A 27,250-nucleotide genomic window follows, 5' to 3' on the forward strand; every position below is an offset into this window, starting at 1 on the left:
GGCTGTTCACAGTAGTGACGGATGGCAGAACAAGGAGCAATGAATGGGCTCAAGTTACAGTGCGGGTGGTCTAGGTTGGATATTAGGAAAAACTATTTCACTAGAAGGGTGGTGAAGCACTGGAATGGGTTACCTAGGGACATGGTGGAATCTCCATCCCTAGAAGTTTTTAAGTCTCGGCTTGACAAAGCCCTGGCTGGCTTGACTTAGTTGGGATTGGCCCTGCCTTGGGCAGGACTTGATGACCTCCTGAGGTCTCTTCCAGCTCTACGATTCTATGGATGTGAGAGACAGTGCAAAGGCAAGTGACATGAGGACAAGCAAGACATCCAAGAGGAGGGATGATCCAGTTACTAGAGTTGCAATGTGGGGCGCTAATAGAGTCAATTTCGTGTTTTGTCACAGGCTTCCTGTGTAGCTTCAGGCAAGTCACTTGGTCATTCTGTGCCTTGGTTCCCCATTTGTACAACGTGGAATCAACAGCTGTGCCCTGCCCACAAGCGACGCAGAAAGATAAATACGTACAAAGATTGCAAAGCTCTCATGCCCGGGGGTATAAAAGTAGCAAAGATATGGCCTCATTTTTACATCCCTTATTGCTTTCACTCCCCCCAACTTAAGCAACAGGAAAAGGGTATTTTCCAAAACTGCTTTTCTTCCACAGCCCCTCATAAGCAATAGGAAGAGAAGGCTTCCCCGAGACCCGCCCCTTCTAAGCAGTATGGAGGGAGGTCAACTGTGCACCGATGAGTGAGCCAGACATTTCTATAGTCACTCGGTTTGAAAAGACCCGCAACATCTTGACAAAAGAGCCAGGAAAAGAAATAGGGGAAATAACAAGAGGATGCAGCCTTTGTAATGTCAGCAGTAAAACAGAAAGGCTTCTGTAGCGCTACTCACTTGTCTTTCCCTTTGGTCACCCACGCCTCGGCTAGCTGCTTCCTCTCCTCCGTGCTCAGTGACAGCCCTTCTCCCGTTGTGCCGTTCACTGTTTCAAACAGAACACAACACACTCTAAGGCAGGGGTTCCCAACCTGGGGCACGTGTACCCCCAGCAGGTACGAGAAGTTTGTCAAGGGGATACGGGGAATATTTGGTAAATAACTAGATTACCCTAATTGAAATATTCCAAAAGTTGAAGCGTTAGAGAAAAAAAGCTGTGGATTCTAGAGTCTAGAATTTATTTCCTTTCATATTGAATAGGGGGTATGGGAAGGTTTACTAAAAGCTAAGTGGGTACAGGGACCGAAAAAGGTTGGGAACCCCTGCTCTAAGGCCTGGCCTATCGACTGCTTCTACTAAAGACTGTTACTGAGATGTCATCAAACAAACTAAGCATATATCAGACAGTTGTAAACAGATATGGAAGTCCACACAGGGGTGTGTACTGATTTCTACACTGCTTTCCTTAAAGTTGTGGAATGTGTATGTGTAGAGAAGTCCTACAGCGCGGAAAATGTTAAATGCATAGCCCCCCCCCCCAGGCCAACACAGTCAGAAAGGAAGAAAGAGAACAATGAATCTGAAGCTTATTTGATAAAGATGACTATTGAGTTTTTAGCCAAGAATAAATGCATCTTTCGTAACAAATGTGATCTACTGAGTGAACACATCCTGCCCAAGCACATGCATGCAAGTTTTAGACGGGCAGCCGTGTTAGTCTGTTTCAGCAAAATAAACGAGGAGTCCTGTGGCACCTTAAAGACTAACACATTTATTTGGGCATAAACTTTTGTGGGTAGGAACCCACTTTGTCAGATGATTTGTTAGTCTTTAAGTGCCTCATTGTTTTCAGATGGACAGTCATTCATATGGGTCTTTTCTGTCACTGCTTTGATCCTTCTGAATGCCCTAATGTGGTGTTTTCTAGTAGTTGTCTCTTTGCTTCCTTCCTTGCTCCAGTAACATTCCCATCTTCTGCTCTACCCTGTACATAACAGAGTTTGGGCAAAACCAGATTCCTAAAGGTTTAGATTATGATCTCTTCCACTTATGTGCATACATTTATAATGCTTCCATCCACCCCCATATTCCATTGCATCACAGCTTGCGGCTGAGGAGAGGCACAAATCCTTGCCAAAAACTTACCAAAAACGTTCTTCACGCCTTGATTTATTACAAGATAATCCACATATTGCTCAATCACAGAGCAGTTAATTTTTCTGAAAAGAAAGAAAATGAGAGGACAGAAATAACACGGGAGCTTAAGGAATCGATGACTATCTTCAAGCTCTAACAAATTTCCCTCTAATACCCAAGAGGGGTCAGGAGTATGATACCTAGCTAAGAAAACAAATCTGCCCTCTTTCTGAATCTGCCACTTTGTGACAACCTCTATACATAAAGCACAGGGCGTTTGGGGCTAAGCAGGCCATATCAGAAAGCGTCCTGTACGTGAGATCTAAATAGGGGTTCCTACAGCTTGAGATTCACAGAACTATCAGACACATATCTTCAGTGAGCAGAACTATAAAGCTATGCGTTCTATTGCTACACTGTAGCCTTTTTTCCTAAGACGAAAACCTAAAAATACTAGAAAATTCCTATCAAATTTACCTGATTCTGTCTCTTAACCACTGACCCTCTGAGCATACAGCAGACATCAAGCTGACTCTGACTTCTGGAAAGAGCCACAGCTACAGCCGGGGAAGACAATTATTTTTGATGGAGGGGAGGGGCACTGCAAGATTTTGGTAAGTGGTCAAGGGTCATGGAGGTGGTACAGGATCTGGAATGGAGGTTGGGTGCAGAAGGGAGCTCGGAGCAGGAAACTGGGGTGCAGGAGAGGGTGTGAGGTCTGAAATGGAGTTTGGGTGAAGGAGGGGATTGTGACTTGAGGAACTGTTTCCGGCCAATAGGAGCTGAGAGACAGTGTTCAATGCCTCTTCTCTCTCCCAGCACAGAGAGCTATAGGGAGCAGCCAGCCACTTTGAGCAGCGCTGCTTTATGCCGCGGGGGGGATACAGACTAAATTAAAAGGTTTGGTGGGCCCGATCCAGCCCATGGGCTGTAACTTGCCTACCCCGATTTAAGGGCTTGTCAATTTTGACAGCAACCCTTTTGGTGGCAAGAGGTAACATTTACCCATCTGAAGTCATTGGAGTGATGGTAGCTGCTACGAGACCCTGCAACTTCTTTGGGGATGCCATTGAGCTGTTGGGAAAAGTCAGAAAAAGACAAAAAAAATCTTCTTGACTAGAGAAATACACAGAGTAAATTCCTGGAATGACAAAGGTCTACCGGCAAAGTCTGGAACAAGTGGACTTTGTAAGTTTCTTTTGAGAAAAACAGACTGTGCAGTTTTCTTACAACCTATGCAGACCCAAGTACCGTAGCAGGCAAGGTCTGGGCAGAAGATTGGAAGCACCTGGTATAGTTCTCATACAGAGGCAGTTTCTCTTTGAATTTCACATGTGCATCACTTATTAAAACATTCACCTTTGGACTAGATAGTATTTATGTTTGGGTCTCTGCTTGAAGGCAAAGTTTCCAGAAGCAAAATCTCTTACACCATTTTTGAAGTAAAGGAGACAGTGAAAAAGACGCATGTCAAACAATACAAGGAAAAATATAAACACATTGTAAATAAGGGGCACTAAGCCACCAAACTTTAAAATTGGTGGGAATATAATCCTTGCAGAGCTCTATACCCTTTGCTTGGTTTGGAGATGATGGGAAATTAAGTGACAGAAAAATCACTTCTGAGACCGATCGGATGTCAGTTCTACTTCTCTTAACAAGTTTACCGACCACTCTCATTGTTACTCCACACACAGCCTGCCCCACCATCACCCTTTCCCAGCCTTTGTTTCTGGTGCCGCCTCCTTTTCCTTCTCCGGCTGCTTCCAACTTTGTTTATGGCATCAGAACAACACTGACCCAGTTTCACCCAGTTACACTCCTGCTACTTGGCATTACTGAGTAGAATCAAAGGCACCCAGCATGGTACGTCTGAGGCAGGGTCGGTCCAAGGGTTTTTGGCACCCTAGACAAACTATAACCCCTTTTCTTCCCACATTCAATACAGAGAAAAATAAGTGACAAGGAGTCCTGTGGCACCTTATAGACTAACAGATATATTGGAGCATAAGCTTTTGTGGGCAAAGACCTGCATGCATCTGACTGTTAGTCTACAAGGTGCCACAGGACTCCTTGTCGCTTTTGCAGATCCAGACTAACATGGCTACCCCTCTGATACCTGACACCATGCAAGAGAAAAATAAGTTACTGCACGTGATGACACAGTAACACAGTTCTGGTAAATAGTCTACAATAAATACACAATCTTACTAGTATTTGTGATTCTCCTTTTGCAATCTTGTTAAAACCTCTTACCCAAGTTTTCAAGTCTAACACAATACAGATTCTTCCTGGGCACAGCTCGTCACAGCTCGTTACACAGTGGTGAGCAGCACTGACACCACTGTATGACTGGCCAACACTGGGCTACTGAGAATGACTGACCTGCTAGACCCTGCCCCCAGGCAATGCTCGTTTGAAGTTATACCATGATTCATTTCCCCTCTTTTTACATACACAGCTGTGCTCCGCCATGTGAAATAAATAGTACAACGCAACTTCTGACCAGGCAACAATGCCCTGGTTTACAAGTACAATATCTGAGACTTTAGTTTACAAGAGATAACATATTAATATATTTTTAAATAAAGAAAAATATTCACTTCTGTCTAATTTGGTGCCCCTTAAAGCCTGACACCCTAAGCAACTGCTTGGTTCGCCTGTATGGGGTGAGGAACCTCAGGCCCGGCTTGCTTAGATCCAGCCCCGAAGGCTCATGCCCACCCCAGCATTGGAGAGCCCCTATGCTACCCCACCCCAGGGCTGGAGCACACACAATCTAGTAGGCTGGGGCCCCCAGGCTCTGGTGTGTGAGGGGAATGTGGGGAGTGTCTTTCTCCTTCTCAGTCAGAGGGTTCTTGTTGGGTTTTTGTTGTTGGGTTTTTGGGGTTTTTTTTTTTGCTTCTCACTTGTGTGCTCGGCCCTGATTTTTCTGTGGGTGGTCAGCACCCCCCCCCCTTACGAAAAAAAGGTTCCCCACCCCCTGGCCTCTATGGTCGGACTGGCCCTAGTCTGAGGACTCACAGGGCTGCGCTTGGCTCTGGTAGGCTGGACGCCACATTCCGCTCCAAAGGAGGGAGCGGGGGCAGCAGGCCGGGATGGCACCGGCGCCCTGAGCCCGGGCAATGCGCCTTTTGCCCCCAGCCCAGCTCGTGCGGAAAGGAGGGGAACAGCCCGGCTGGAGAACTTGCTGCTCGGCGCTTTCCGGGCTGGAGCCGCTCTCCCCGGGAGCGCCAGCACGTGCGCCCACAGGGGAAGGGGTCCAAGCGGGCAACAGCAGCACCTCCCCTCCCCCGGCGATCCTAGACAGCCGGCCTGCCCGCCACTCGGGCTCCCCCACCTGGTCCCTCTGCAGCCACCTCTCCCCAGGCTGCAGCGCCTCGCCCCGCGGCGGGTCTGCTGTCCTGCCCGCCCGCCCGCCTGTCCTCACCTGCACAGCGAGCCCCCGAGACCGCAGCCCCCGCTCCCCGAGCAGCTGTGGCTCCCGGTTCCCGACTGAGCATGCCCGGCGCTACCGCTCCGCACATGCTCGCTGGCCGCGGCGACGAGCCGGGCTGCGCTCCTGCCCGCCCCGCGCCGCGGATCAGCGCGCCGGGGAGAGGCCCCCGCGGTGCGGGCGCCTTGCTGCGCTCCTTCCCCAAGCAGCGGCCGGGGGGCCGGCTGGGAGGGGGGCTAATAGGGCCCCTCAAGCCCCATCGCAGGGCAGATTTCTCCTGAGAATTTTGTTTTTGTTAAAAAAAAAAAAAAAAAAAAACCCATCCAGGAGCCCTGAACCAGAACTCTGTTGGGTGGTTTTGGGACAGGCTTCTAGCGCCCTTCTTCGTTTGCCCCCTCCCCGGTTTTTAACCAAAGAATTGCTTGTGTGGTTCTGGAAGCCCTTGTAATGACAGAAACACTAACTTCTCCAAATTTGCGACTTTGGGTGCACTGAAATGGTGAGTGTTTTCCACCACAATACCCAGTCCCTCGGAATTTGCAACCCATGGACCAGGAGGCAAGTCGTGAGCAGGAGGAGCACCCAATTCCATGTATGCATGACAGAAACCGCAATGGTCGCAAAAACGGAGAGTTTCACTTTCTGTCCTCGTACTCTTTTCAGGACACCCTTTTTAGGGATGTAAACGGTTAACAAGACTCTGGCTTGCTGGTTAACCGGAGGTCCCAGCCAGAGCAGCCCCCAACCCTTGGTAGGATCGCATGGGTTGCCTGCAGCCGGCGGCTAAGCGATTAAACGAAAGCGTTTCCCAAACTACGGGCCACGGCTCGGAACCGGACTGCGGGAAAAAATACCGGGCCTCAGCGTAGCTGCCGGAGTGTTCTGGGCTCCCAGAGTGTCAGTGTAGTGCCAAGTCCCCCGAGCTCTGGGCCGAGGATGCAGTCAGAAGTTCTGGGCTCCCGGCAGAGGTGTAGCGAGGGAGGAGTTGCCCCCGGGCACCGTGCTGGGGGAGAGGGTTGGGGGGCTCACCTGGGCTGCAGGAGGAGGGAGGTGCTGGGAATCCGGCACTGTACTCAAGGGCGGGGGGCAGGGAATCAGCGCTGGGCTCAGCAGGTCTGTGCGGTTTGGGGGGAGGTGCAGGGAAACGGAACTGCGAGAGTGAAGAGGTGTGGGGTGCTGGGCTGCAGAGGGTGGGGCAGGTGCAGAGCTCAGTTTGGCTGCAGGAGGAGGGAGGTGCCAGGAATTGGGGCGAGACTCAAAGGGAGGGGCAGGAAATCAGAGCTGGGCTCAGCAGTTTTGCAGAGCTTGGGGGGAGGTGCAGGGAAACGGGGCTCAGCTGTGCTGTGGGGGAGGCATGCAGGGAACCAGTCCAGGGCTCACCTGAACTGAGGTGGATGGGGGGGAGGCACAGGGAACAGAAGGGCAGCTCAGCTGGGCTATGAGGGGCTGCAGGGAACTGGTGCTGCACTCCCTTGGATTGTGGGGGATGGTTTTGGGGGAGGTGCAGAGAACCAACCAGGGGTGGGCAGCTTAGTTGGGTTGCAGGGGAGGGAGGTACAAAAAAGCCAGGGCTAGGAGTGGGGCCATGACTGGGGTTGGAGGGGGAGTGTGTGGCTAGAGGTAAGGGGGTGGGTCAGGGGCCAGGAACAAAACCATGGCCATCGACTGAGGTTAAAGGCAGAAGCAGAGCTGGGAGCGGCAGGGGGATGTCCCAGGCCCTACCATTCCCCCCATTCCAAATATTCCTCCATGTCCCACATTTTAAGAATTACAGATCTGCACCAACAGCCCTAGACCATGAGGATATCTCCCCTCCTGTTCACTTGCCCAGTGTGAGATTATTCAGTATAGGGGAAGCCTTGTGACTGCTTACACAACTGTGGGAGGCTAGGCCTGAGGCTTCTTGTTGTGCTCTGTGTTGTGTATTTGTGTGAGTGCACCTCAGACCAGTCCCACTCAGACAAACCACCAGGAACAGGCTTTAGTCTGTAAAAAAAACATAGACCAGGATCACAGTTCAGCAGCTCCTCCTCTCTGCATGCAGCTTCTAACTCAGATACTGAGGACACTGCTGGGGGCAGAGGATACATCTTGGCAGGAACCAGGAAGTTCTCCCAACATGCCACAGTTTGTAGTCCACAACTTGTAGTTCCCAGGGCTGCTGTTGAAACACACTGGACCTTGGGCTACAAGGATATCAGAGGAAACTCAACTAACTGCTACCGTCACTTTCTACAGCTAATTTGCATGCAACAATTTTATTAGTGGTAATCAGTCTGCACAGATGGTAGATTCCTTGGCCGAACTGCCACAGTTCTTCATAGCTTGATTTGCTGCCCATACATCTCAATACAATCCCAATGCAACCCACAATCCCAAATATTCACTTGGAGACCACCATCATCAGTACATGCATTAACCCAAACATACATAACTCCTTACTGCAGCACACACCCCTCAATCACAAACTAAAACAAATCTCCCGGCACGACATGCACACTAATCCAAATCCTCATGTTAAAGTTTCTTAGAGATGGCTGCCCAGGGAGTGAGGGACCCCAGAGGATACCTGCCTAGATGGCAGGAGTGGAGTCCAGAACCTTCCACTCCATGGGGCCTTCCCTACCTGCCTACATAATTTGTACACAATACAGGGAAAAAATGTTAGTTATTTTCCAAAGGACAAGTAGCAAGGAGGCTATGCATGCACAGGGGCAGCCCGTGAGCCTTAGGCAGACTAGGCGGTTGCCTAGGGCACTGCCGGCCCGGGGCGCCCGATGATGATGTCATGGCCATTGACGGCTGTGCAGGCGGGGGTGCCGATCACGCCTTCCCAGCAGGCCTCAGGCCGCTCCTGTGCATCATCCTCACTCCTCCATGCACACGGCACCAAAATCTATCCCCTCTACAACTCCAAGGCCAGATGTTGTCTGACTCACACAAAGCCTTGTGATATCATTAAAAGGCATCATCACCTTTACGTTTGTAGATCTATAGAGCCTTACGTAAAACAATTGCTTCTTTCCATTTTATTGAAGCTAGGACTAATTGATATCTGATTTTCCATTGTAAAGCTCTTGTCACACAAACTAATCTCTATGCAACCCTCCTCTAGACACAGACACACCCATTTGCAATCAGTTTGTCTTAGCTGTAGAGGATGAGAGTTCTTGTAAGATACCAATTAACACATAGTCTGCGTCTAGACTGGCAAGTTTTTCCACAAAAGCAGCTGCTTTTGCGCAAAAACTTGCCAGCTGTCTACACTGGCCACTTGATTTTGCTCAAAAGCACTGACGTCCTATTGTCCGAAATCAGTGCTTCTTGCGCAAATGCTTTGACGTTCCCGTTCGGGCAAAAGCCCTTTTCTGGAAATGTTTTTACGCAAGAGGGCCAGTGTAGACAGCTAAAAATGTTTTGCACAAAAAAGCCCCGATGGCGAAAATGGCGATCGGGGCTTTCTTGCGCAAAACCGCATCTAGATTGGCACGGACGCTTTTCCGCAAAAAGTGCTTTTGCGGAAAAGCGTCCGTGCCAATCTAGATGCTCTTTTCTGCAAATGCTGTTAACGGAAAAACTTTTCCATTAAAAGCATTTGCGCAAAATCATGCCAGTCTAGATGTAGCCAAAATGTTTATAAGATATGTTACCACAACCCTTTAAAAATTGCTTGTTTTTCATTGTGGCACTGGCCTAGATGAATTGCACTACGTGTAAAAAAACCACAAAAGACAAAAAATTCCTCTAAATGCAGTTTCCATGGGTTACAAGCTAACTCTGGTAAATTGTGAAGAGACTTTTAGAGTCATTGATCTAAGGGGCATGTGTACACAAGCAGGGAATCACACCAATATTCCCTCTAATCTTTTGCATCCACGTGCGAAATAAATATGTATGTGCACCCAGGCATGTGCGAATGTGCACCACCCATAGACCAACAAACTTATCTGTGGGCAGTCTGATAAGCAACAGGGCAGGACTTGAATTTGTCCTGAGCTGCCACAGTGATGGTAGAGAAGTCTCCTGTTGGCATTAAAAACCCACCTCCATGAGGGCAGAAGTCATGCTGGCAGGAGAAGCTCTCCTGCCGACATAGCGCTGTGCATACGAGCACTTATGCTACATAATTTATGTTGCTCACGGGGATGGCTTATTCACATCCCTGAGTGACATAAATTATGCCAGCAAAATCTGCAGTGCAGACATTGCCTTTCGGGGTGGCTTTGTGAATACTGATCGAGCTCTTCCCAATCACAGGGCATGGCATGGGAAAATGTGAGCATAGTTCTGGAAAACCAGAATGCCAAGGGAGACACGGTTGCAACTTATACTATTACCTCTTTTGATATATACCGACTACATGGTAGAGTGCACTTTTGATATATACCGACTACATGGTACAGGTTTGAGATGGTCACATTCAATACTGCTTAGCCATTCATTGGTTAAGCGATGCAAAATAAATGGGAGAACTGTGTGATGAATTACAAAAGGTTGATCTATGTGAGGAACCAAAACTTTCCAGGAAATAGACTTGGTATAAAAATATACACCACTAGGTGTCACCTCCTTTACAGACTATCCACCCCATATCCCTGTTAATGTGGGAAAGGATTAGAAATGGTAATAAGGAGCATGTCTTATCAAAAGGTTCTGTAATTTTTTTTCCGAGCATGGCTTGTAGTCAGATTCTATTTTTATTACTATTCCCAGGGCAAGGATTGGAGAAACTGTGCTAAACTATAGTTAAAGCAGAGAATACATTTCAGTAATGTACAGGTAAATAGCAGAATGACACAATTATGCCCCCAAAATCAAACATTACAAATGTAGAAAATGCAGAGTTCATGGTAAAAACTTAACATAACTAGATTTCTGCTAAATTATGGACACAGGCAGTTAAGAATTAGAGATTCTGAATTTTGCCCTGTAACAATGACAAGAGAGAATGCCATGGAAAAAAACAAACACAATTCTTAATGCTTTTAGTATCCCATCTGCAAAATGAGGATAGGACTTGCAAAATAGCTAAACAAGACAAAGGAAACTCTTTGGAGAGGAGTTATCTAATTCTGTCTGTTCAGTGCTTAACCCTATTGGTCCTCACCTTGGTTAGTTCCTCTTGGTACAAATGAACAGTAATAAACACAAATCTAAAGTGTTATTCAATGCCAGTTAAGGTTGCATTGGGACAGCAACCCAAAACCTCAGAAGCATGGAACTGATAAATTAAGGAACATGGGGAACTTTTCCTTATCACTCACATCTATCTATATATTTTAGAAATGTGCATCTGTCTGTCTGCCTGCCTGTGAGTCTGTTAGTTCAAGAACTCCTCCTAAACGAGAAAAGCTAGGACCACCAAATTTGGCAGGCAGCTTTCTCTTATCCTAACTTCAAGCAAGGTCAGGGTTTGGTGGTGCCAGGACAAGGGGATGAGCCTGGAAATCAATTGTTTCTCATAAAATGGAAATGGAGGGGTCTGGTAGGAGGGAGTTATACTAGGAATGACCACAGGGGAGCAGCAAGTGCCCAGTGGAAAGCTACTAGCTGGCAGCAGCCAACACCCCGGCCTGCCCCTAGAAGCAGTTGCCGCCACCCTCAAGCCAGCCCTAGGGAGCATTGCTGGGTGACCTGCATGGCCCCCACTATCCCCAAGAAGCACCAGCGAGAGGCCTACATGCCCTCCCCCCCACACACACATCCTCCGCCCCCAGGCCAGCCGCAGGGTGTGCTGGCAAGTGGCCTCTGTCCCCTCCCCTCATCCAGGAGCCATCCCTGATGGATGGGATGTGCAGCTCTACCTGCACCTGGGCTGGGCCCCTCAGCCTCCAGGCTGGCCCTGGAAAAAGCCAGCAACTAGAGTGATGGCCCCACCCCTGCCCCAGGCTGAACCCAGGCAATGCCAGGTAAGTCTTCTAGTTGTCTGTATTCAAAACTATCCATAACACTCAAGCGCTCTGTAAGAGTTTTGTTCCTGTCCTGGCCCATCCATACCAAGAGCAACACAATCCAACCTCAAACTCACACGTCCCTACAAATCTTCAAGTCCCAGATTGAGGAGCATAAATTAAAGAAAATAACCCCGTGTTGTTCTGAGCTTGGGGGCAGACCTACTTTTCTTTTCTCCCCAATGACTCTCAGGAGCTTCAGCAAATATTCTTCCCACACTGCTCCAAAGCACATTCCAGGTAGACTCAAAACTCACCACCTTGTTAGCTTTATTAATACAAAACAAATCACACCCCAAGTCTCCTTTATGCCTATTCCTCCTAGCTCTAGATCCTTCTCTCTAGACTCAGAGGGTTACTCCCACCTCCTTTACATCCACTACAGTGTTAACCACCAACACCTGTCTCAGCAAGTCAGCAGGGCTCTGGCCATATGGACCAGCTGTGCTTCAATATGATGGGTCCACAGTAGAATCCAGCCCATCCGTTTCAAGGGCTATGTCTAGATTGCAGGCTTCTTTTGGAAGAACCTTTTTTCGGAAGAGATTTTCCGAAAAAACTTCTTCCGAAAGAGAGCGTTCACACTGTTAAAGCACAACAAAAAAGCGATCTGCTTTTTGACAGATAGCATCCACACTGAATGGACGCTATCTCGCATTTAAGCTGTGATTACTATGGATGGAGTGGCCACCAGGGCACTGTGCTTTTTCCTCTTTCCTCTTCTTTTGAAAGAACTCCCTATTCGCCGTCCACACACGCCTTTTTCCAAAAGAGCTCTCTCGGAAAAAGGCTTCTTCCTCTTAGAAAGAGGATTACCAATGCCAGAAAAACCTCTCTGTTCTTTTGATTTACTTTCAGAAGAATGAGATTGCAGTATGAACGTAACTCAGGTTTTGTCAGAAAAACAGCCATTTTTCCAACAAAACTCTGTAGTGTAGACATACCCAAGAAGGTTCAGATCTGTTATTTTCAGGGACTTACTTTGATCTTGATCAGCTATTAAGAAGTCAGAAAATAGTTTTATATTTACAACATACAGGGTTGTTCATTAGCCATCTATTTCTCAAGTGGCTAGGAACCTTCACAACAGAGAAACTACAACCACCTCTTCATATCTTCTGCTGCAACTCCACTATTCATTCCCTCCTGATCTCACACAGACATTTAGGGGTCTTGGAAGCATGTCCTGTGTATTCTACTGTAGCAGCTGCAGTCTCCTATGGAACAGGGCTCCTAATTATTCCTGACTTGACTGGAAGAATACTTCTTCCAGTATTATGTTGAGGAGAGCAGACTAGATTGGGAGAGGACTCTTATTCCAAAGGGTTTACTCTCAATCCAATCGCTTCCAATCGCTTCCCTTCCCTTCCCTTCTGATGGGTCAAGCCTTGATCCAAATAGGAACCAAAATTGAATTATAGCAAGGGTCACAATTATAGATGAAGTCACAATTATAGATGCTATGGACATTGACATAAAGTCATTCATCAAAAACACTATCAGATTAAAAATAAGGCAATTCAAAGAAAAAAAATACAAAGTATGTGAGACTTAAGCAGAGCCCCTTAAATCCATCAATATTGATGATGCCTCTTCCAAGATGATTCCCAAGAGTTTCAGTATATGGCTGTTTGAAATGTAAATAATGGAGTTTTTGTTTTCATGCACCAGGCTGTGTGTGTGCCGTGTATTCAAATGGGAACCTGCATAAGCAAGCATCTGCTTTCCCCAAAGGTGTCACTGTGTTTGATGTTCTGCTCCCGGAGACCAGATTAGCAGTTACACACTCAAGGTTCAAGGCTGGCTTGTTTCCTCAGGGGTAGCAGCAGCTTAATGCCGTTAGACTTTCTGTGTCAGTTTTTAAGACTCCTCATGACCCATGACTAGTTCCAAAAGAAACTTTTTAGATATTGACTAATACAGGAGCACAAATCTCAGTCTCAGCAGCAGAACAAGTAATAAGGAGAAGAAGACCTCTCTGTTTTCCACGCTGGTATTATTGCTATTTTTATTATGGTAGCATCTAGAGGCCTCAATCAGGGGTCAGGACATCTACCATGGTATGATTTTGTGCAAGAACTCTTTTGCGGAAGAGTTCTTGTGCAAAAACTCTTCCAGAAGAGAGCGTCTACACTGGCATGTGCCTTTGCGCAAGAGATGTGCTTTTGCGCAAGAGCATCCATGCCAGTGTAGACGCTCTCTTGCATAAGAAAGCTCTGATGGCCATTTTAACCATAGGACTTTCTTGCGCAAGAAATTCATGTTGCCTGTCTACACTGGCCTCTTGCGCAAGAACAGTTGCGCAAGAGGGCTTATTCCTGAGCGGGAGCATCAGAGTTCTTGTGCAAGAAGCACTGATTTCATACATTAGAATGTCAGTGTTCTTGCGCAAGAACTCGCAGCCAGTGTAGACAGGCAGCAAGTTTTGGCGCAAAAGCGGTTGCTTTTACGCAAGATCATGCCAATATAGACATAGCCTAGGGTTGCCAGGGTCTGGTTTTGAACCGGACAGTCCAGTATTTGAGCTTTCTGTTCAGGAAACAAATTGAGAAAATATAAATGAGAAAATATAAATGTCCGGTATTTTCTAAATAAGATGTAATGTAGTTTGTGATATAATGTCAAGTGTGTCCGGTATTTTTGCGTGTGCGCGCATGTACACACACACACACACACACACACACACACACACTCTCTCTCTCTCTCTCTCTCTCTCTCTCTCTCTCTCTCTCTCTAAAAGAACTGTCACAGACTCAAAGAGCTCACAGACTAAGTAGCAGGCAGATCTTTGCTCAAATAACATGGGATGAATTTGGCCCATTGAGTTTACCAGCATTGATTTGGTAGTATGGACACAGAGAAGTTTTTCCTTCTCCCTCACTCTCAGAACTTAGTTACTGCGGAATACAAACAGAATGGACATGTGCAGGGTGAATCAGATTGGTAGGGGTTGATGGTAAGACTTGCAATAGAGCTGCCTGCTTTGTGATTACACTGAGAGCGTGGCTGGTCTCTCAATCTCTCCAAGCAAAGCTATCCCCCTCGAGGCACCATCAGGATTTAGCAGCCTTGGGTAGATCCAGATGGAGAGAGACGTGGTCTTTGCTAAAGGATCTGACTGTCCACCCCCACCCCCTAAGAGGGTATCATCCCTAAACCAATGTGATAAAAAACGTTGCAGATTTGCCAGCAGGTATTCAGCCAACAACTGAGATTAATCATTAGCGTGACCTTGGAGAACGTATTATAATGTAAGGATAATGACCCCCCTCCAAATATGTCGTTTTGAAAATCAAAGCATAATGATCAGTTGGAAAAAACAGCTGCTGCTGAGGAACAAAACAAGTAAGAGCTCGAGCCTGCAATGTTTACTTCAGAATTCCTGCTGAAGGCTCTTTCCCAGAGCAAGGATTTCAGCATCTGGTTCACTAACAAGAAGTGATGTCACAAGCAGGCCAAGCTTGTAGTCAAACCTCACGGTGTGTGTCCTTCCTAGAATCTCACTCTCTAGAGCCACTCATTATGCTGCAGGTTTCAGGTCATATATACCTGAACCTCTGTAATCCTGGGTTTCTGTGATCTGAGAACACCCATGGTATGGACTCTCCTCTTTCCCCAAGCTGGGGAAACAGCAATGCAGTGTAGCACTGATATGGAGGCCCTCCCAGATCCCGCACCCCCACAGCCAGCAATCTCCTGCACCCTCCTTTCTTCCCTCTTAGACCCCACATCTCCACCTCTAGCACCCTTCATTATGACAAACACCCATGATCTGGAAAATTCCATAATTCAGCATAGCCTATTTCCCAAGGTTGCCAGATTAAAGAGGCTCAAGTGTACATAAGAACATAAGAACAGTCATACTGGATCAGACCAAACGTCCATCTAGCCCAGTATCCTGTCTGCCAATGCCCCAGAGGGAGGGATCACAACAGGTAATCCTCATGTGATCCCTCCTCTATCAACCACCTCCAGAGAAACAGAGGCTAGGAACACCATTCCTACCCATCCTAGCTAATAGCCGTTGATGGACCTAACCTCCATGAATCTATCTAGCTCTTTTTTCAACCCTGTTAAAGTTCTAGCCTTCACCACATCCTCTGGCAAGGAGTTCCACAGGTTGACTGTGCGCTGACTGAAGAAAAACTTTCTTTTGTTTTAAACTTGCTGCCTATTAATTTCATTTGGTGACCCCTCGTTCTTATATTGTGGGAATAAGTACATAACTTTTCCTTATTCACTTTTTCCACACCAGTCATGATTATATAGATCTCTATCATATCTTAATCTCCTCTTTTCTAAGATGAAAAGTCCAAGTCTTTTTAATCTCTCTGTTCCAAACCCCTAATCATTTTTGTTGCCCTCTTCTGAACCTTTTCCAATTCCAATATATCTTTTTTGAGATGAGGAGATCACATCTGTATGCAATATTCAAGATGTGGGCGTACCATGGTTTTATATAGAGGCAATAAGATATTTTCTGTCTTATTCTCTATCCCAGGGGTTCCCAAACTTTTTGACACGGGGACCAGTAAATCCATTCATGAGATTTTGGAGGACGGGTAACATTCATTTGCATATTTGCATATTCATTAAGCAAATGATGACTATGCAAATGCGTTGTTTCTAGTCCTCCCACAGCCCCCAGTGCCAGCTTTAGCAAAGCTTTTGATATGGTCACCCACAATATTCTTGCCAGCAAGTTAAGGGAATATGGACTGGTTAAAGGGACTGTAAGATAAATAGAAAGCTGGCTAGACCAGGGTTTCCCAAACTTTTTATTTTAGTTGGAACCTGGGTTTTTTTCAGTAGTTTTTTGCAGCCCAAAAATATAAACGCATATAAAAAAAAGAATGAAAAATGAATAAATTGTCACTGTTTCACCCGGCTGCATCTTCCACCCAGCTCAGGCCAGGGTTTGGGGGACCTGGCACCTCATGGGTACTCCGTGAGGCAGGAGCAGGAGGAGATTGGGGGTAGGGAATCTGGCTAGGAGGGAGGGTGCAAGGAGGGGACTTGGGTAGGAATTGGACCTCCCTGGTCTGGCACCTTCTGGATCTGACTGGTCCCAGAGGAGGGATTTTTTGGGAGGTGAGGGGAGATCATTTCAGGGCTCCTGGTTCCCCCGCTTCCCACTAGGCTTCTTTGCACCTCTCTCCCCTGCAACCCAACTGAGCTGCCCACCCCGGCTGGTTCCCTGCACCTCCCCCAAAACCATCCCCCACAATCCAAGGGAGTGCAGCACCAGTTCCCTGCAGCCCTCACAGACCAGCTGAGCTGCCCTTCTGATCCCTATGCCTAAGTTGAATCCCTAAGTCTGTCTCCCAGGACAGACCCTTGGGAGTCCCCACTAATTACCTCTCTCCACTCGGAAAACTTACCATTTATTCTTACCTTTTGTTTCCTGTCTTTTAACCAGTTATCAGTCCATGAAAGGACCTTCCCTCTTATCCCATGACAACTTACTTTACTTAAGTGCCTTTAGTGAGGGACCTCGACAAAGGCTTACTGGGTAAGTAGCTCTCCTGCCCCAAACTCTTCCCCCCCCCCCCGGCCCTTGGCCACAGTGTTGGAGGAGGGCACAGACCCCTGGCAGCCAATGGGGCTGGGAGGAAGGACAGAAGGCCACTGGCGGCTGATGGGGCTGGGGAGGTGGCAGAAGGTCCCTGGCAGCCAGGGGAGGGTTGGGAGAAGACAGAAAGCCCCTGGTAGCTGGGAGGGCTGAGGGAGACAGAGAGAAAAGACCAAAAGTCGTTGCTGGCTGCGGGTATTGAGGGGGGAGAGAAGGCCCCTGCGGGCTGCAGGAAGAAAAGGCCTGGCTGGGGTGGGGAGAAAAACCCACACTGGATGGGACCCCCACCCTGAGCCCCTCCTCACCCTCCAACCCTCCCTGTCTCACCCCCCCGCAGCCTCCTGTGCTACCCTCCCCCCATAACCCCAAGGTCCTACCCTGACTCCTGTACCCTCCACATCACCAGCCCCCTGCCCTGAAGGACCCGGGCAACACCGGGTAAGTTGTCTAGTAAATCTATGCTGCTAATATTTTGAAAGAGGTATGCCCAGAACTCATTGGCCAGTGGAGCTAAAATGAAAAGCTGTGTTTTCCTGTGTTTTATTCCTGCTCTGTACTTTGTTGTTCTCTCCACATTATTCACTTGCACTATATCAGTGTCAAGTACCAATGAACACCACCACCAAATCATTAGCCGCTTAATTGTCATTGTAAAGAAATCACATAATTGGGTGCTTGACTTAAGTCATGCATAGAGTTTACAGACACACTGGGGAGGAAAAAATGAATCACAGTTTTAATAGATACCTTGGAAGCTGTTCCTTGGAAACGGATTTATTAATTACTATTCTTATAATAAATAATAATTACACATACTTTAAAGCCTATTATAAATGGGTAAACAGTAATGCGTCATGATTACCAAGACCCCACATATGCATATCACTAATGGTGTCAATATTTGACATTAAAGCTGAATGCTGAAAAGCATCAGCTACACACAGAGGAGCCAAGAGCCTCCGCAGGCCCCTCAGCAAGGTGTGTGTGGGGGCCCAGTTCTGTGCTCCGATAAGGGGTGGGGCCTCTGGAAGCAGGGGCAGGGCTAGGAGCAGCCAGCCCTCCACATTGTACTCCGGGCAGTGTCCTGTCCCTCCCCCCCCCCAGCCTGGGGCTCTGGACACTGTCACTGCTACAATAGCAGCAATGGGCCCCTTTGAATCACTGGGCCTAGGCCCCTTCCTCTCCTCCCCATTGGCCCCCACGTCGACGGGCCTGGCTGAACATTTTCCATTCGGTTGTTTGTTTGATGGAAAATGGAGCGTTTCCTTAGATGACAATTTAATGACATATCAGCAGGTCTAGTTTACACAAAGAGCAGTAGAAATGGCCAGCACATTTTGAGATGTTGCACTTACCACTGATCACTCTTCTGCCAGTTATGGTCTCCCGGAGGCTCTGCACCGCTTTTGCACAGTCTGTGTAATGGGAACCACACCATCTGCCCATCTCTGTGAAGTGCTTTGGTGTATACAATCGCTGCTAGAGAAGGTAAGAAAATAAATGGCTCTAATGGTCTAAAAGCCATATTTTTAGAAAAGCGTTCATTCCCTTCCTCCACCCTGTATTCGCAGTCCCGTTGGGCCAGTCGGTCCGCAAATTTCACTGATTTTGATGAATTTATCATTTTTAACAGCGATGATATATAATTTAAAGCCCTTTCACTGCTATTTCCTTTTCTTCTTTCTCACACACGCTCCCTTTCCCTTTGGCAGCTCTCCCTGACACAACGAGAAGTGACAAGCTGTAATTTTCCTTTCTGCTTCAGATTCTGGTTTTATATCAAAGAGGAGACTAGCTCCGGGAACTTCCTGAAGTTAGACGGTGATTCATCCAGAATACTGTGTGTACATCCACTGTAGTGTCTCCTATTCCAGGAAAGACAAACACAAACCCAATAGCAAACAACTCTTTCTAGGCGAGGGATGTAGTGGGGGGTCCCCAGGGGAGTGACCCCCAGGATAGAAGAAAGATCCAATGGTGCAGGATGAGGAGGGTTTCCACAAACAAGTTGGGAGATACACAAGCAAGTGCCCGAAGTAAGCAGTCCTAGCAACAAAGGAGAGTGCAGGTGTGTTTTGCTGATGTTTATCACTGACAATTGGGAGGGCTTTAGGGATGTAGTCCCCACCCACAGTAGGGAACAGGTAGGTTGATGGTTGCCAGCCAGTGATGAGAAGGTGAAAATCTGTGAGTTCCTGCAGTGAGTGACTCCCATTACTGGAGAGAAGGACTGAAGTTCCTTGGGATGACCAGTCCCTATTACTGTCTAGATGCCCAAGGACAAGTGGCCCTTTTACTGCAGGGCTGAGTCTTGTTTGGATGAATGACACCTCCCCCCCGCGATAAAAGAAGGTGAATGTGCCCAGGATGAGTGATTCCACGACCAGAGAGATCTAAGCCTTTCCAGTTGCATATCATGGTTTAATTAATTAATCTTCCAAATATGTTTAATTTTCAGACAAAAAATGTTCTCATCATAGAGAGTCACCCACCACAGGACCAATGTGAGCTATTCCTGAGAAACAGAAGGGCAAGAAAAGGTGGAAAGGTGACTTACCCATCTCAGTAAAGTGTTAGAATACTACAGATTCAAATGAGTATATAAGGGCTAAGTATGATAATTATTATGAACACATTACATGACTTACACCAACACATTTGTTCTTCCACGTAACTTGGCCAATTTTACTGAAACATTAAAAGAGTCCACCCCCTTTGGCCAGAGATCTAGACTCAAAGTAGTTTTCTTGCAGAGGTTATAAAGGGAACGAAAACAGCTATTTAGAGTGGAATGGTTTTGGTAACGTCAACTTTGCATGCGTGATTATTGCTATTTGTGATACTGTAGAGTTTAGCATCCCCCCTTTCTGCTAGGGGCTGTACAGACAGAAGGAAAAGGGGGAGATTAGTGTACCATGAGGATCCCAATATCTAAACCTGGTCCTTTTAAAAAAACTGAATATTTTTATGGGTAAACTTATTGCTGGGGATAAGTGCGGCACTGACAGCTCAGAGACTGCAGTTCTGAAAGCATCAACAGAACAGGCAGCCGCTGGTCAAACTTCCCCCCAGCTGCCTTGTCAGTATGCTATCCTGGAGGAACCATCTCTAGGGGAAAGAGTAGTTCAGTCTCTGCTGCTTGTTTAGTCCTCAGCCTCTTTGCTATGACTGTCAAGTGTTTTCTTCACGTGGAGACTTGTACACTGGGAATGAGACAGAGAATACCAAACATTTCCCCAGGCCTTTCAAACAATCATGACACAGTAACTCATTCACTATGGCCTTGTAAAGGTTTGTTGTTGTTTGTAATGTAGTAGTATTTGGTGGCTCCAGTGACATCGTGCAAGGTGCTGTACAAACACACACGAGGAGACTTTCCTTTCCCCAAAGAACTTACAATCCAAACGGACAAGATGTGACAAAAGAAGGACTATCACTCCCATTTTACAGAAGGGGGTCTGAGGCACACTGAGATTAAGGGCTTGCCCTATGTCACACCTGGAGTCAGTGATGGAAATGAAAAGCAGAGCTCCTGAGTCGTACTCCAGAGTCTTAGCTACAACACTATCTTGGGGGAAAAAGTCTCATCAGTGTCAATGGAACTTAAGCACCCACTCAAAGATAAACACATGGTTACAAGCTTTGCTGAATCAGGATCCAGAAAACTGGATTTGAAGCAGCAATGTCAAGGGTTAACTCACTTCCAAGCTCTGAACAACTTGTCCCTGATATTATAACCTAGACCTTGTAGGATCAAATTCTCCCCTTGTTCAAGTGAGAGCAACTTTGCTGACTTCAGGGAGTAGTATCTGCTTAAACCAGGCCTGAACTGGACCATTTAGGGTATGTCTAGACTACATGGCTCTGTTGCCAGAGCCATGTAGATTAGTTTACTAGACATACCCAAATGAAGCGGCGATTTAAATAATCGCCACTTCATTTAAATTAAAATGGCTGCCACGCTGAGCCAATCAGCTGTTTGTCGGCTCAGCGCACTAAGCTGGACGCTCCGTGGTTGACATCAAAGGCATTTGTCAACGGCCCTGTTATGCCTCGTGGGATGAGGTTTACTGGGGTGGTCGACAAATGCCTTTGATGTCGACTGCGGAGCATCCAGACTAGCGTGCTGAGCCGACAAACCGCTGATCAGCTCAGCGCAGCAGCCATTTTAATTTAAATGAAGCGGCGATTATTTAAATCGCTGCTTCATTTGGGTATGTCTAGTAAACTAATCTACATGGCTCTGGCAACACAGCCATGTAGTCTCTAGACATACCCTTAGTGTCCAGGCTATTAATCTTCAATAACATAACTTTACAGTAATTGTGATTTGATATTGTTACATTCTGAAAATGGTGGGCCTAATTTCCCTAGAGATCCATGAAAATTTCAAATGTGAAATTTAAGTTCTCGTTTTTTAAAACATATCCCAAAGTCTCTAAAATAAATGTACTTTTGGGGTCTTTAAAGTGGAGACATTCCTGCACTTTGCTTATACCCATTCACTTACACTCCTTAATGGGTGTTATGCCCTGAGATGAAACTCCCTGGTGTTTTAAAGCTGCTGTCACTTAAGGAACTGCTGAAGTGACACCTAAGTTTAAGAGTCTTGCTATGTGGCAATACTGAGTTGCCACTTACTCTGACATCAACATTCCCATTTCCGATGCTTTGACCCTGTAATGTTCACTGCTCATTATTTATGAGCATCATTAGAGTTTCTATATTTGGGATTGACTGAGCAGAGTGTGGAGCCTGTCTCTCTACCACCCTGTATCCTTAGGGACTCTCTTAAAATCTAAAAGTTTCCATTTTAAGAAGAAAAATATCCTGCGTGCCCTCACAAGAGACGTACAGTTTTGGCTCGGGGTGAGTTTCCCTCACCCTTCCAAGGAATGTAGTTTCCCAGGACCATAATAATAATGACGGTACTCCACATTTATGGAGCCCTTTTTATCTCAAAGCACTTGTCATCTATGATACGTATAAGGGCCCCATCACAGCTGTATCTGAGCACCTCACAGTCTTTAATGTATCTATCCTCTCAATACCCTGAGGCACTCGCCCTCCAATGGACAGGGGAAAGTTAACTACATTTTGGGCTGAGGAAGCCCACCCTGTCCGCCTTACTGGGCATGCTCTAGGTACATTGGTATAAAAAAGAGCAGCCCAGCTCCCTGGGGGTTGATTGTTGGAGAGAAAGGATGTGCACTGCTTGCTCCAGACAAGCCCCCACAGAAACCCAGAGACATTGCCCAGAAGGGGGAAGCTCTCAGTGGCTTCATGGGGTTCAGAGGCACCAAAGAATGGGCAGCCCCAGGACATGGGAGGTAAAATGGATGCCAAGGCCACAGCTGCAGCGACACTGGCAGGAAGTTGCCCAGGGGAAGGTGATGGCAAGCTAGTGAGTGAGCTGAAGCTGGGAGTTGGTGGATTTTGATCAGAACCCCTCCCAGCTGACTCAGTGGCTTGAGCTATAGTCACTAATAGGACCCTGGGCTGGGGACCAGTGGACAGGGAGGGCTTGGCCCACCCTGCTGGGGGATGTAACCCCCCGTTTCTTGACTCCAATCCATGGGCTGCACAGTCCTGTGAACCAGGGTGAGGTAAATGACTTTGGCCATTGGGCTGCACCACCTAGGCTATGTCTAGACAACATGCCTCTGCCGACAGCGGCATGTAAATTAGACTACCCGACATAGTCAATGAAGCCGGGATTTAAATGTCCCCCACTTCATTAAAATAAAAATGGCCGCCGCGCTGTGCCGGCTCAGCTGATCGTCGGCACAGCGCGGCAGTCAAGTCGCGGATCAGTCGACAGGGAACACCTTTGTCGACCGCTCCTGTAAACCTCATTTCACGAGGCATAAGGGAGTGGTCAACAAAGGCGTTCCCTGTCGACCGATCCGCGTCTTAACTGCCACGCTGTGCTGACGATCAGCTGATTGTCGGCACAGCGCAGCGGCCATTTTTATTTTAATGAAGCGGGGGACCCATGTTGATGGAGGGGGAAGAATGCCACCTCTTAGTAATCATGCCTTATGGTGGTGTGTAAGGGCCAGCCGCGGATGAGACCACCTTATGCCAAACAATGTACATAGTACTAAGTACTTCCTGCCCTGAAGAGCTACAGTGACAAGACAGGCACAGGAAAGGTCTATTGCAAACAAAATGACCCATGGGATGGCAGCAAACAGCTTTTCTGGGATAGGTTTAGTTAGGAGGGCTCAGCTAAATGGGAAGGGTAGTTGGGCAAGAGAGACAGAGGAGAGGAGAAAAGGCTAAGGGGGCAGGTGTGGGGTGAAGCTGAAGTGAAGAAACCTAAGGGAGGGGGAAAGGTTGGAGCAAACTGTCCATCAGCACAGACCAGAGAAAGTTAGTCAGAACCGAGTGTCTGACAGTCTCTGCTTTGGCTGATTCTGCCTCTACTGGCTGGGATCTGTGGCTGGTTCCTCTCAAGTTCCCCCTTCCCTCCTCCCCCAGGCCACAGAGAAAGGGGAGGCACCACCTAATGATCTCAAATGCATTTGGGGTTTTTTTTAAGGGGGGGGGAAATCTTTCCTCCAAAGTTCTAGAACCAAAGGGGCTTCTGGGGCAACCCAACCCCTCTTCAACCAGTCCACCAATTCCCCTTCCTGCAGCACCTGGATTTTCTTTGGACGTTTCCGATCCAAATCCTGACCCTACTGACTCTGCTAAGCATGTGCGGTCACAGGAGAACGCAACCTGGTTGCAGTGTTACCTGTCCTCCCATGAGACCTGCTGCGATTCCAACCACAGAGCCAAATAACTGATTGAATGGCCCTGCTTCCCTATTGAGCTGCATGCCTCTTAGTTGGCTCCAGCTGGTGGCATTTAACACAAACCTTTGTGTTAAGGTTTGTCTACATGGAGAGTTGTTACAGAATAGCTCTTCCTCTTTAACTCCCCATGTCTGCACTCCTAGGGTATGTCTGCAATGAGGAGTAATGGTAGTCCGAATTAGGGGCTTTAGTTCAAACTACCTAGCCCGTGCCGCGTGTAGCCACTGGCACGGAGTTCGAACTACCGGGAACATGCAAATAAAGCACAGGATATTTTAATCCCAGGCTTCATTTGCAATTTCAAATGACTACATTAGCCTAGTTCAAACTAGGGTGGCTAGTGTAGACATAACCCTATTCCTGTGTATGGAGCTATTTCAGAGTAATGCACTCTTATCCCATTACAGGAGTGGGTGGTGTAGGTCCTCTGGCTTGTAATGTGCAGGAGGTCATGGTAGCTTCTTCTAGCCTTTAAAGTCTATGAATGAGTTATTCAGGAACAGGTAATTAGCTTTACATTCATACCCTACCTTACTCCCAATTAACCTTCATATGTAGATGAGCCCTCAGATGCTGCTTGGAAATTCAGGCCTTAATTCATTCCGAAGTTACAAATATGAACAATTTTCCTGATGGAGTCAACAACCTTTCTATCTCCGCTTCATACCTGGAAAGCAGTGTCGCTGTAGCCATGTTGCTCCCAGGATATTATAGCGACAAGCTGGGTGAGGTAACATCCTTTATTGGACCAACTTCTGTTGGTGAGAGGGACAAGGTCGTGAGCCACACAGGGCTCCTCTTCAGGGCTGGGAAAGGTGAATAAACACTCATCGCTGTTGTTTATTACAACAATCTGTACCCCACTAACCCACCTTTTTTGTTCTGTGACTGCAAAGGTATTAATGGGCGAGGATCGACAAATAATGCAATCTAGTCGCCCGTGGCAAGTAGACTGCAACCCAGAAGAGCTGGGTTCGGGTGATCTGCGCATGTTAATGGGCCACTCTACCTTGTATGGTCCCTTACAATACTGGCCAGGTACTGACGGGCTATGTCTACACTGGCAGCTTCTTGTGCAAGAACAGCCATTCTTGTGTAAAAACTTGCCTGCTGTCTACACTGCACGTGCATTCTTGCACAAGTAAATGTACAGTATAGTGTTGTAAAACAGGGCTTCTTCCGGAAGAGTTATTCCTCACCCCAGGAGGAATAAGCCCTCTTGCACAAGAGCTCTTCCACAAAAGGGCAGTGTAGACAGGCAACATGAATTTCTTGCGTAAGAAGCCTCTATGGTTAAAATGGCCGTCAGAGCTTTCTTGCGCAAGAGAGCGTCCACACTGCCATGGATGCTCCTGTGCAAAAGTACATCCCTTGTGCAAAAGCACATGCCAGTGTAGACGCGCTCTTGTGGAAGACTTTTAGCGCAAGAACTCTTCTGCAAAACAGTTCTTGTGCAAGAAGCTGACAGTGTAGATGTAGCCATGATAAATAGGGTTGCCAGGTGTCTGGTTTTGAACCAGACAGTCCGGTATTTGAGCTTTCTGTCCAGGAAACAAATTGAGAAAATACCAGACATATAAACATCCAGTATTTTCTAATTAAGTAAGTTTTATTATTATCATGAGTATCAGTACATAGCTGCGTACTGCCAGGCTGGTAGACATGCTCATACTGGAACCTCCAGGGCTGGGGAACCACATGCTCACACTGGAATCCCCGGGGCTGGATTCACCCTTGCGCCCCACCGGGACTGTGCACAGAACAGGCAGCACCCCGGGATTTGCATGTGCCCAGGCCAGCCCTGCTCCCCACTGGCCAGTTCCCCTCTGGTCAACCCTGCTCCCTCCGATCCCCTCCTGGCCAGCCCTGCTTCCCACTGGCCGGTTCCCCCGCAGCCAGCTCTGCTCCTCCCACCCCTCTCCCGGCCAGCCCTGCTTCCTGCCAGCTGGTTCCCTCACCCCAATCTCTCCCAGTCAGCCCTGCTCCCCCTGACTCTGTCCCGGCCAGTACCGCTCCACGTCGGCTGGTTCCCCCACAGCCAGCCCCACTCCTCTCTCCTCACTCCCGGCCAGCCCTGCTTCCTGCCGGCCGATTCCGCCCCCCCCCCCCCGATCTCCCTCCAGCCAGCCCCGCTCCCCCCGACCTCCTCTTGGCCAGCCCCACTCCCCTCCCAGCCTGTCCCCCGCCATCCCATTCTGAGATCACGTGTGTCCAGTATTTTTTTGAAACCTATCTGGTAACCCTAATGCTAAATCAGGGCTACTCAATTTTGGAAGCCCGGGGGACACAATGATACAGCACATGTGGAGGGCCACAACTTAGGTGTGGTTGCGTATATATGCAAATATATACGCAAATATATGCAAATAGCTTCGTTCACACTGATGGGAATGAATACAAAGCACTTCCCACAATGCCCCGGTACTCCCTGCATCTCCTCCCTGAGGGTTAGAAATGCCAACACCTTGTACCCGTCTGTTCCAGCCAGCCTGTCCGCTTGCGTCTTTCAATGCTCACCCCACTTCGAAGACACCTCCCTAGCTACTCTGTGCTCATTCGGCCTCAGTTGGAGTACTGTGTCCAGTTCTGGGCACCACATTTCAAGAAAGATGTGGAGAAATTGGAGAAGGTCCAGAGAAGAGCAACAAGAATGATTAAAGGTCTAGAGAACACGACCCATGAAAGAAGGCTGAAAGAACTGGGCTTGTTTAGTTTTGAAAAGAGAATATTGAGAGGGGACGTGATAGTGGTTTTCAGGTATCTAAAAGAGTGTGACCAGGAGGAGGGAGAAAACTTGTTCTTCCTGGCGTCTGAGGATAGAACAAGAAGCAATGCGCTTAAATTGCAGCAAGGGAGGTTTAGGTTGGACATTAGGAAAAAGTTTCTAACCGTCAGGGTGGTTAAACACTGGAATAAATTACCTAGGGAGGTTGTGGAATCTCCGTCTCTGGAGATATTTAAGAGTAGGTTAGATAAATGTCTATCAGGGATGGTCTAGACCGTACTGGGTCCTGCCATGAGGACAGGGGACTGGACTCGATGACCTCTCGAGGTTCCTTCCAGTCCTAGTATTCTATGATTCTATGAATCATGTTCCTAGTGGAGGCCATGTTCAAAGGTTCCCAGCCATGGGCCACGTGTTGAGCCCTGTGTAAACACAAACCGCACTGCGGGCTGCAAACTAATGGACTGTGGGCCACATGCAGCCTACAGGCCACATGCTGGAGTAGCCCTGTGTTAAACAATCTGTTCCACCTTCCACTTAGCTGTGACGGTTTGAAGAACCTTTCCGAGACCTGAAGTCTGTGTGGCTCAAAAGCTTGTCTCTCTCAACACAGAAGTTGGGTCCAATAAATGATATTATCTTGCTCACCTCGTCTCTTGGAGGGGGCATCTAGGAAGAAAGAGA

The 27,250-nt window shown here is 47.6% G+C and overlaps 1 protein-coding gene across 5 annotated transcripts in view; it reads right to left on the reverse strand.

Annotated features, from left to right (window-relative positions):
- NPL (N-acetylneuraminate pyruvate lyase) overlaps positions 1-18,531 on the reverse strand; it is a 32,951-nt gene extending 14,420 nt beyond the window's left edge. The window contains exons 1-4 of one of the 5 annotated variants that reach the window (XM_025186579.2): positions 18,394-18,531; positions 3,085-3,153; positions 2,089-2,162; positions 901-988 (exon numbers count right to left, since the gene is read on the reverse strand). In XM_025186579.2, the coding sequence (XP_025042364.2) occupies positions 901-988; positions 2,089-2,162; positions 3,085-3,153; positions 18,394-18,476 (314 nt within the window). In that variant the 5' untranslated portion in view covers positions 18,477-18,531. Of the gene's footprint in view, positions 1-900; positions 989-2,088; positions 2,163-2,556; positions 2,631-3,084; positions 3,154-4,335; positions 4,484-5,509; positions 5,661-6,544; positions 6,612-18,393 lie in introns of those variants that run through there. The other 4 variants (XM_075936788.1, XM_006126924.4, XM_006126925.4 and 1 more) reach the window with 4 other exon arrangements.
- Positions 18,532-27,250: the final 8,719 nt, after the last annotated feature.

This window comes from Pelodiscus sinensis, chromosome 9 (genome assembly GCF_049634645.1).
Source record: "Pelodiscus sinensis isolate JC-2024 chromosome 9, ASM4963464v1, whole genome shotgun sequence".
Classification (NCBI taxonomy): Eukaryota; Metazoa; Chordata; order Testudines; family Trionychidae; genus Pelodiscus; species Pelodiscus sinensis.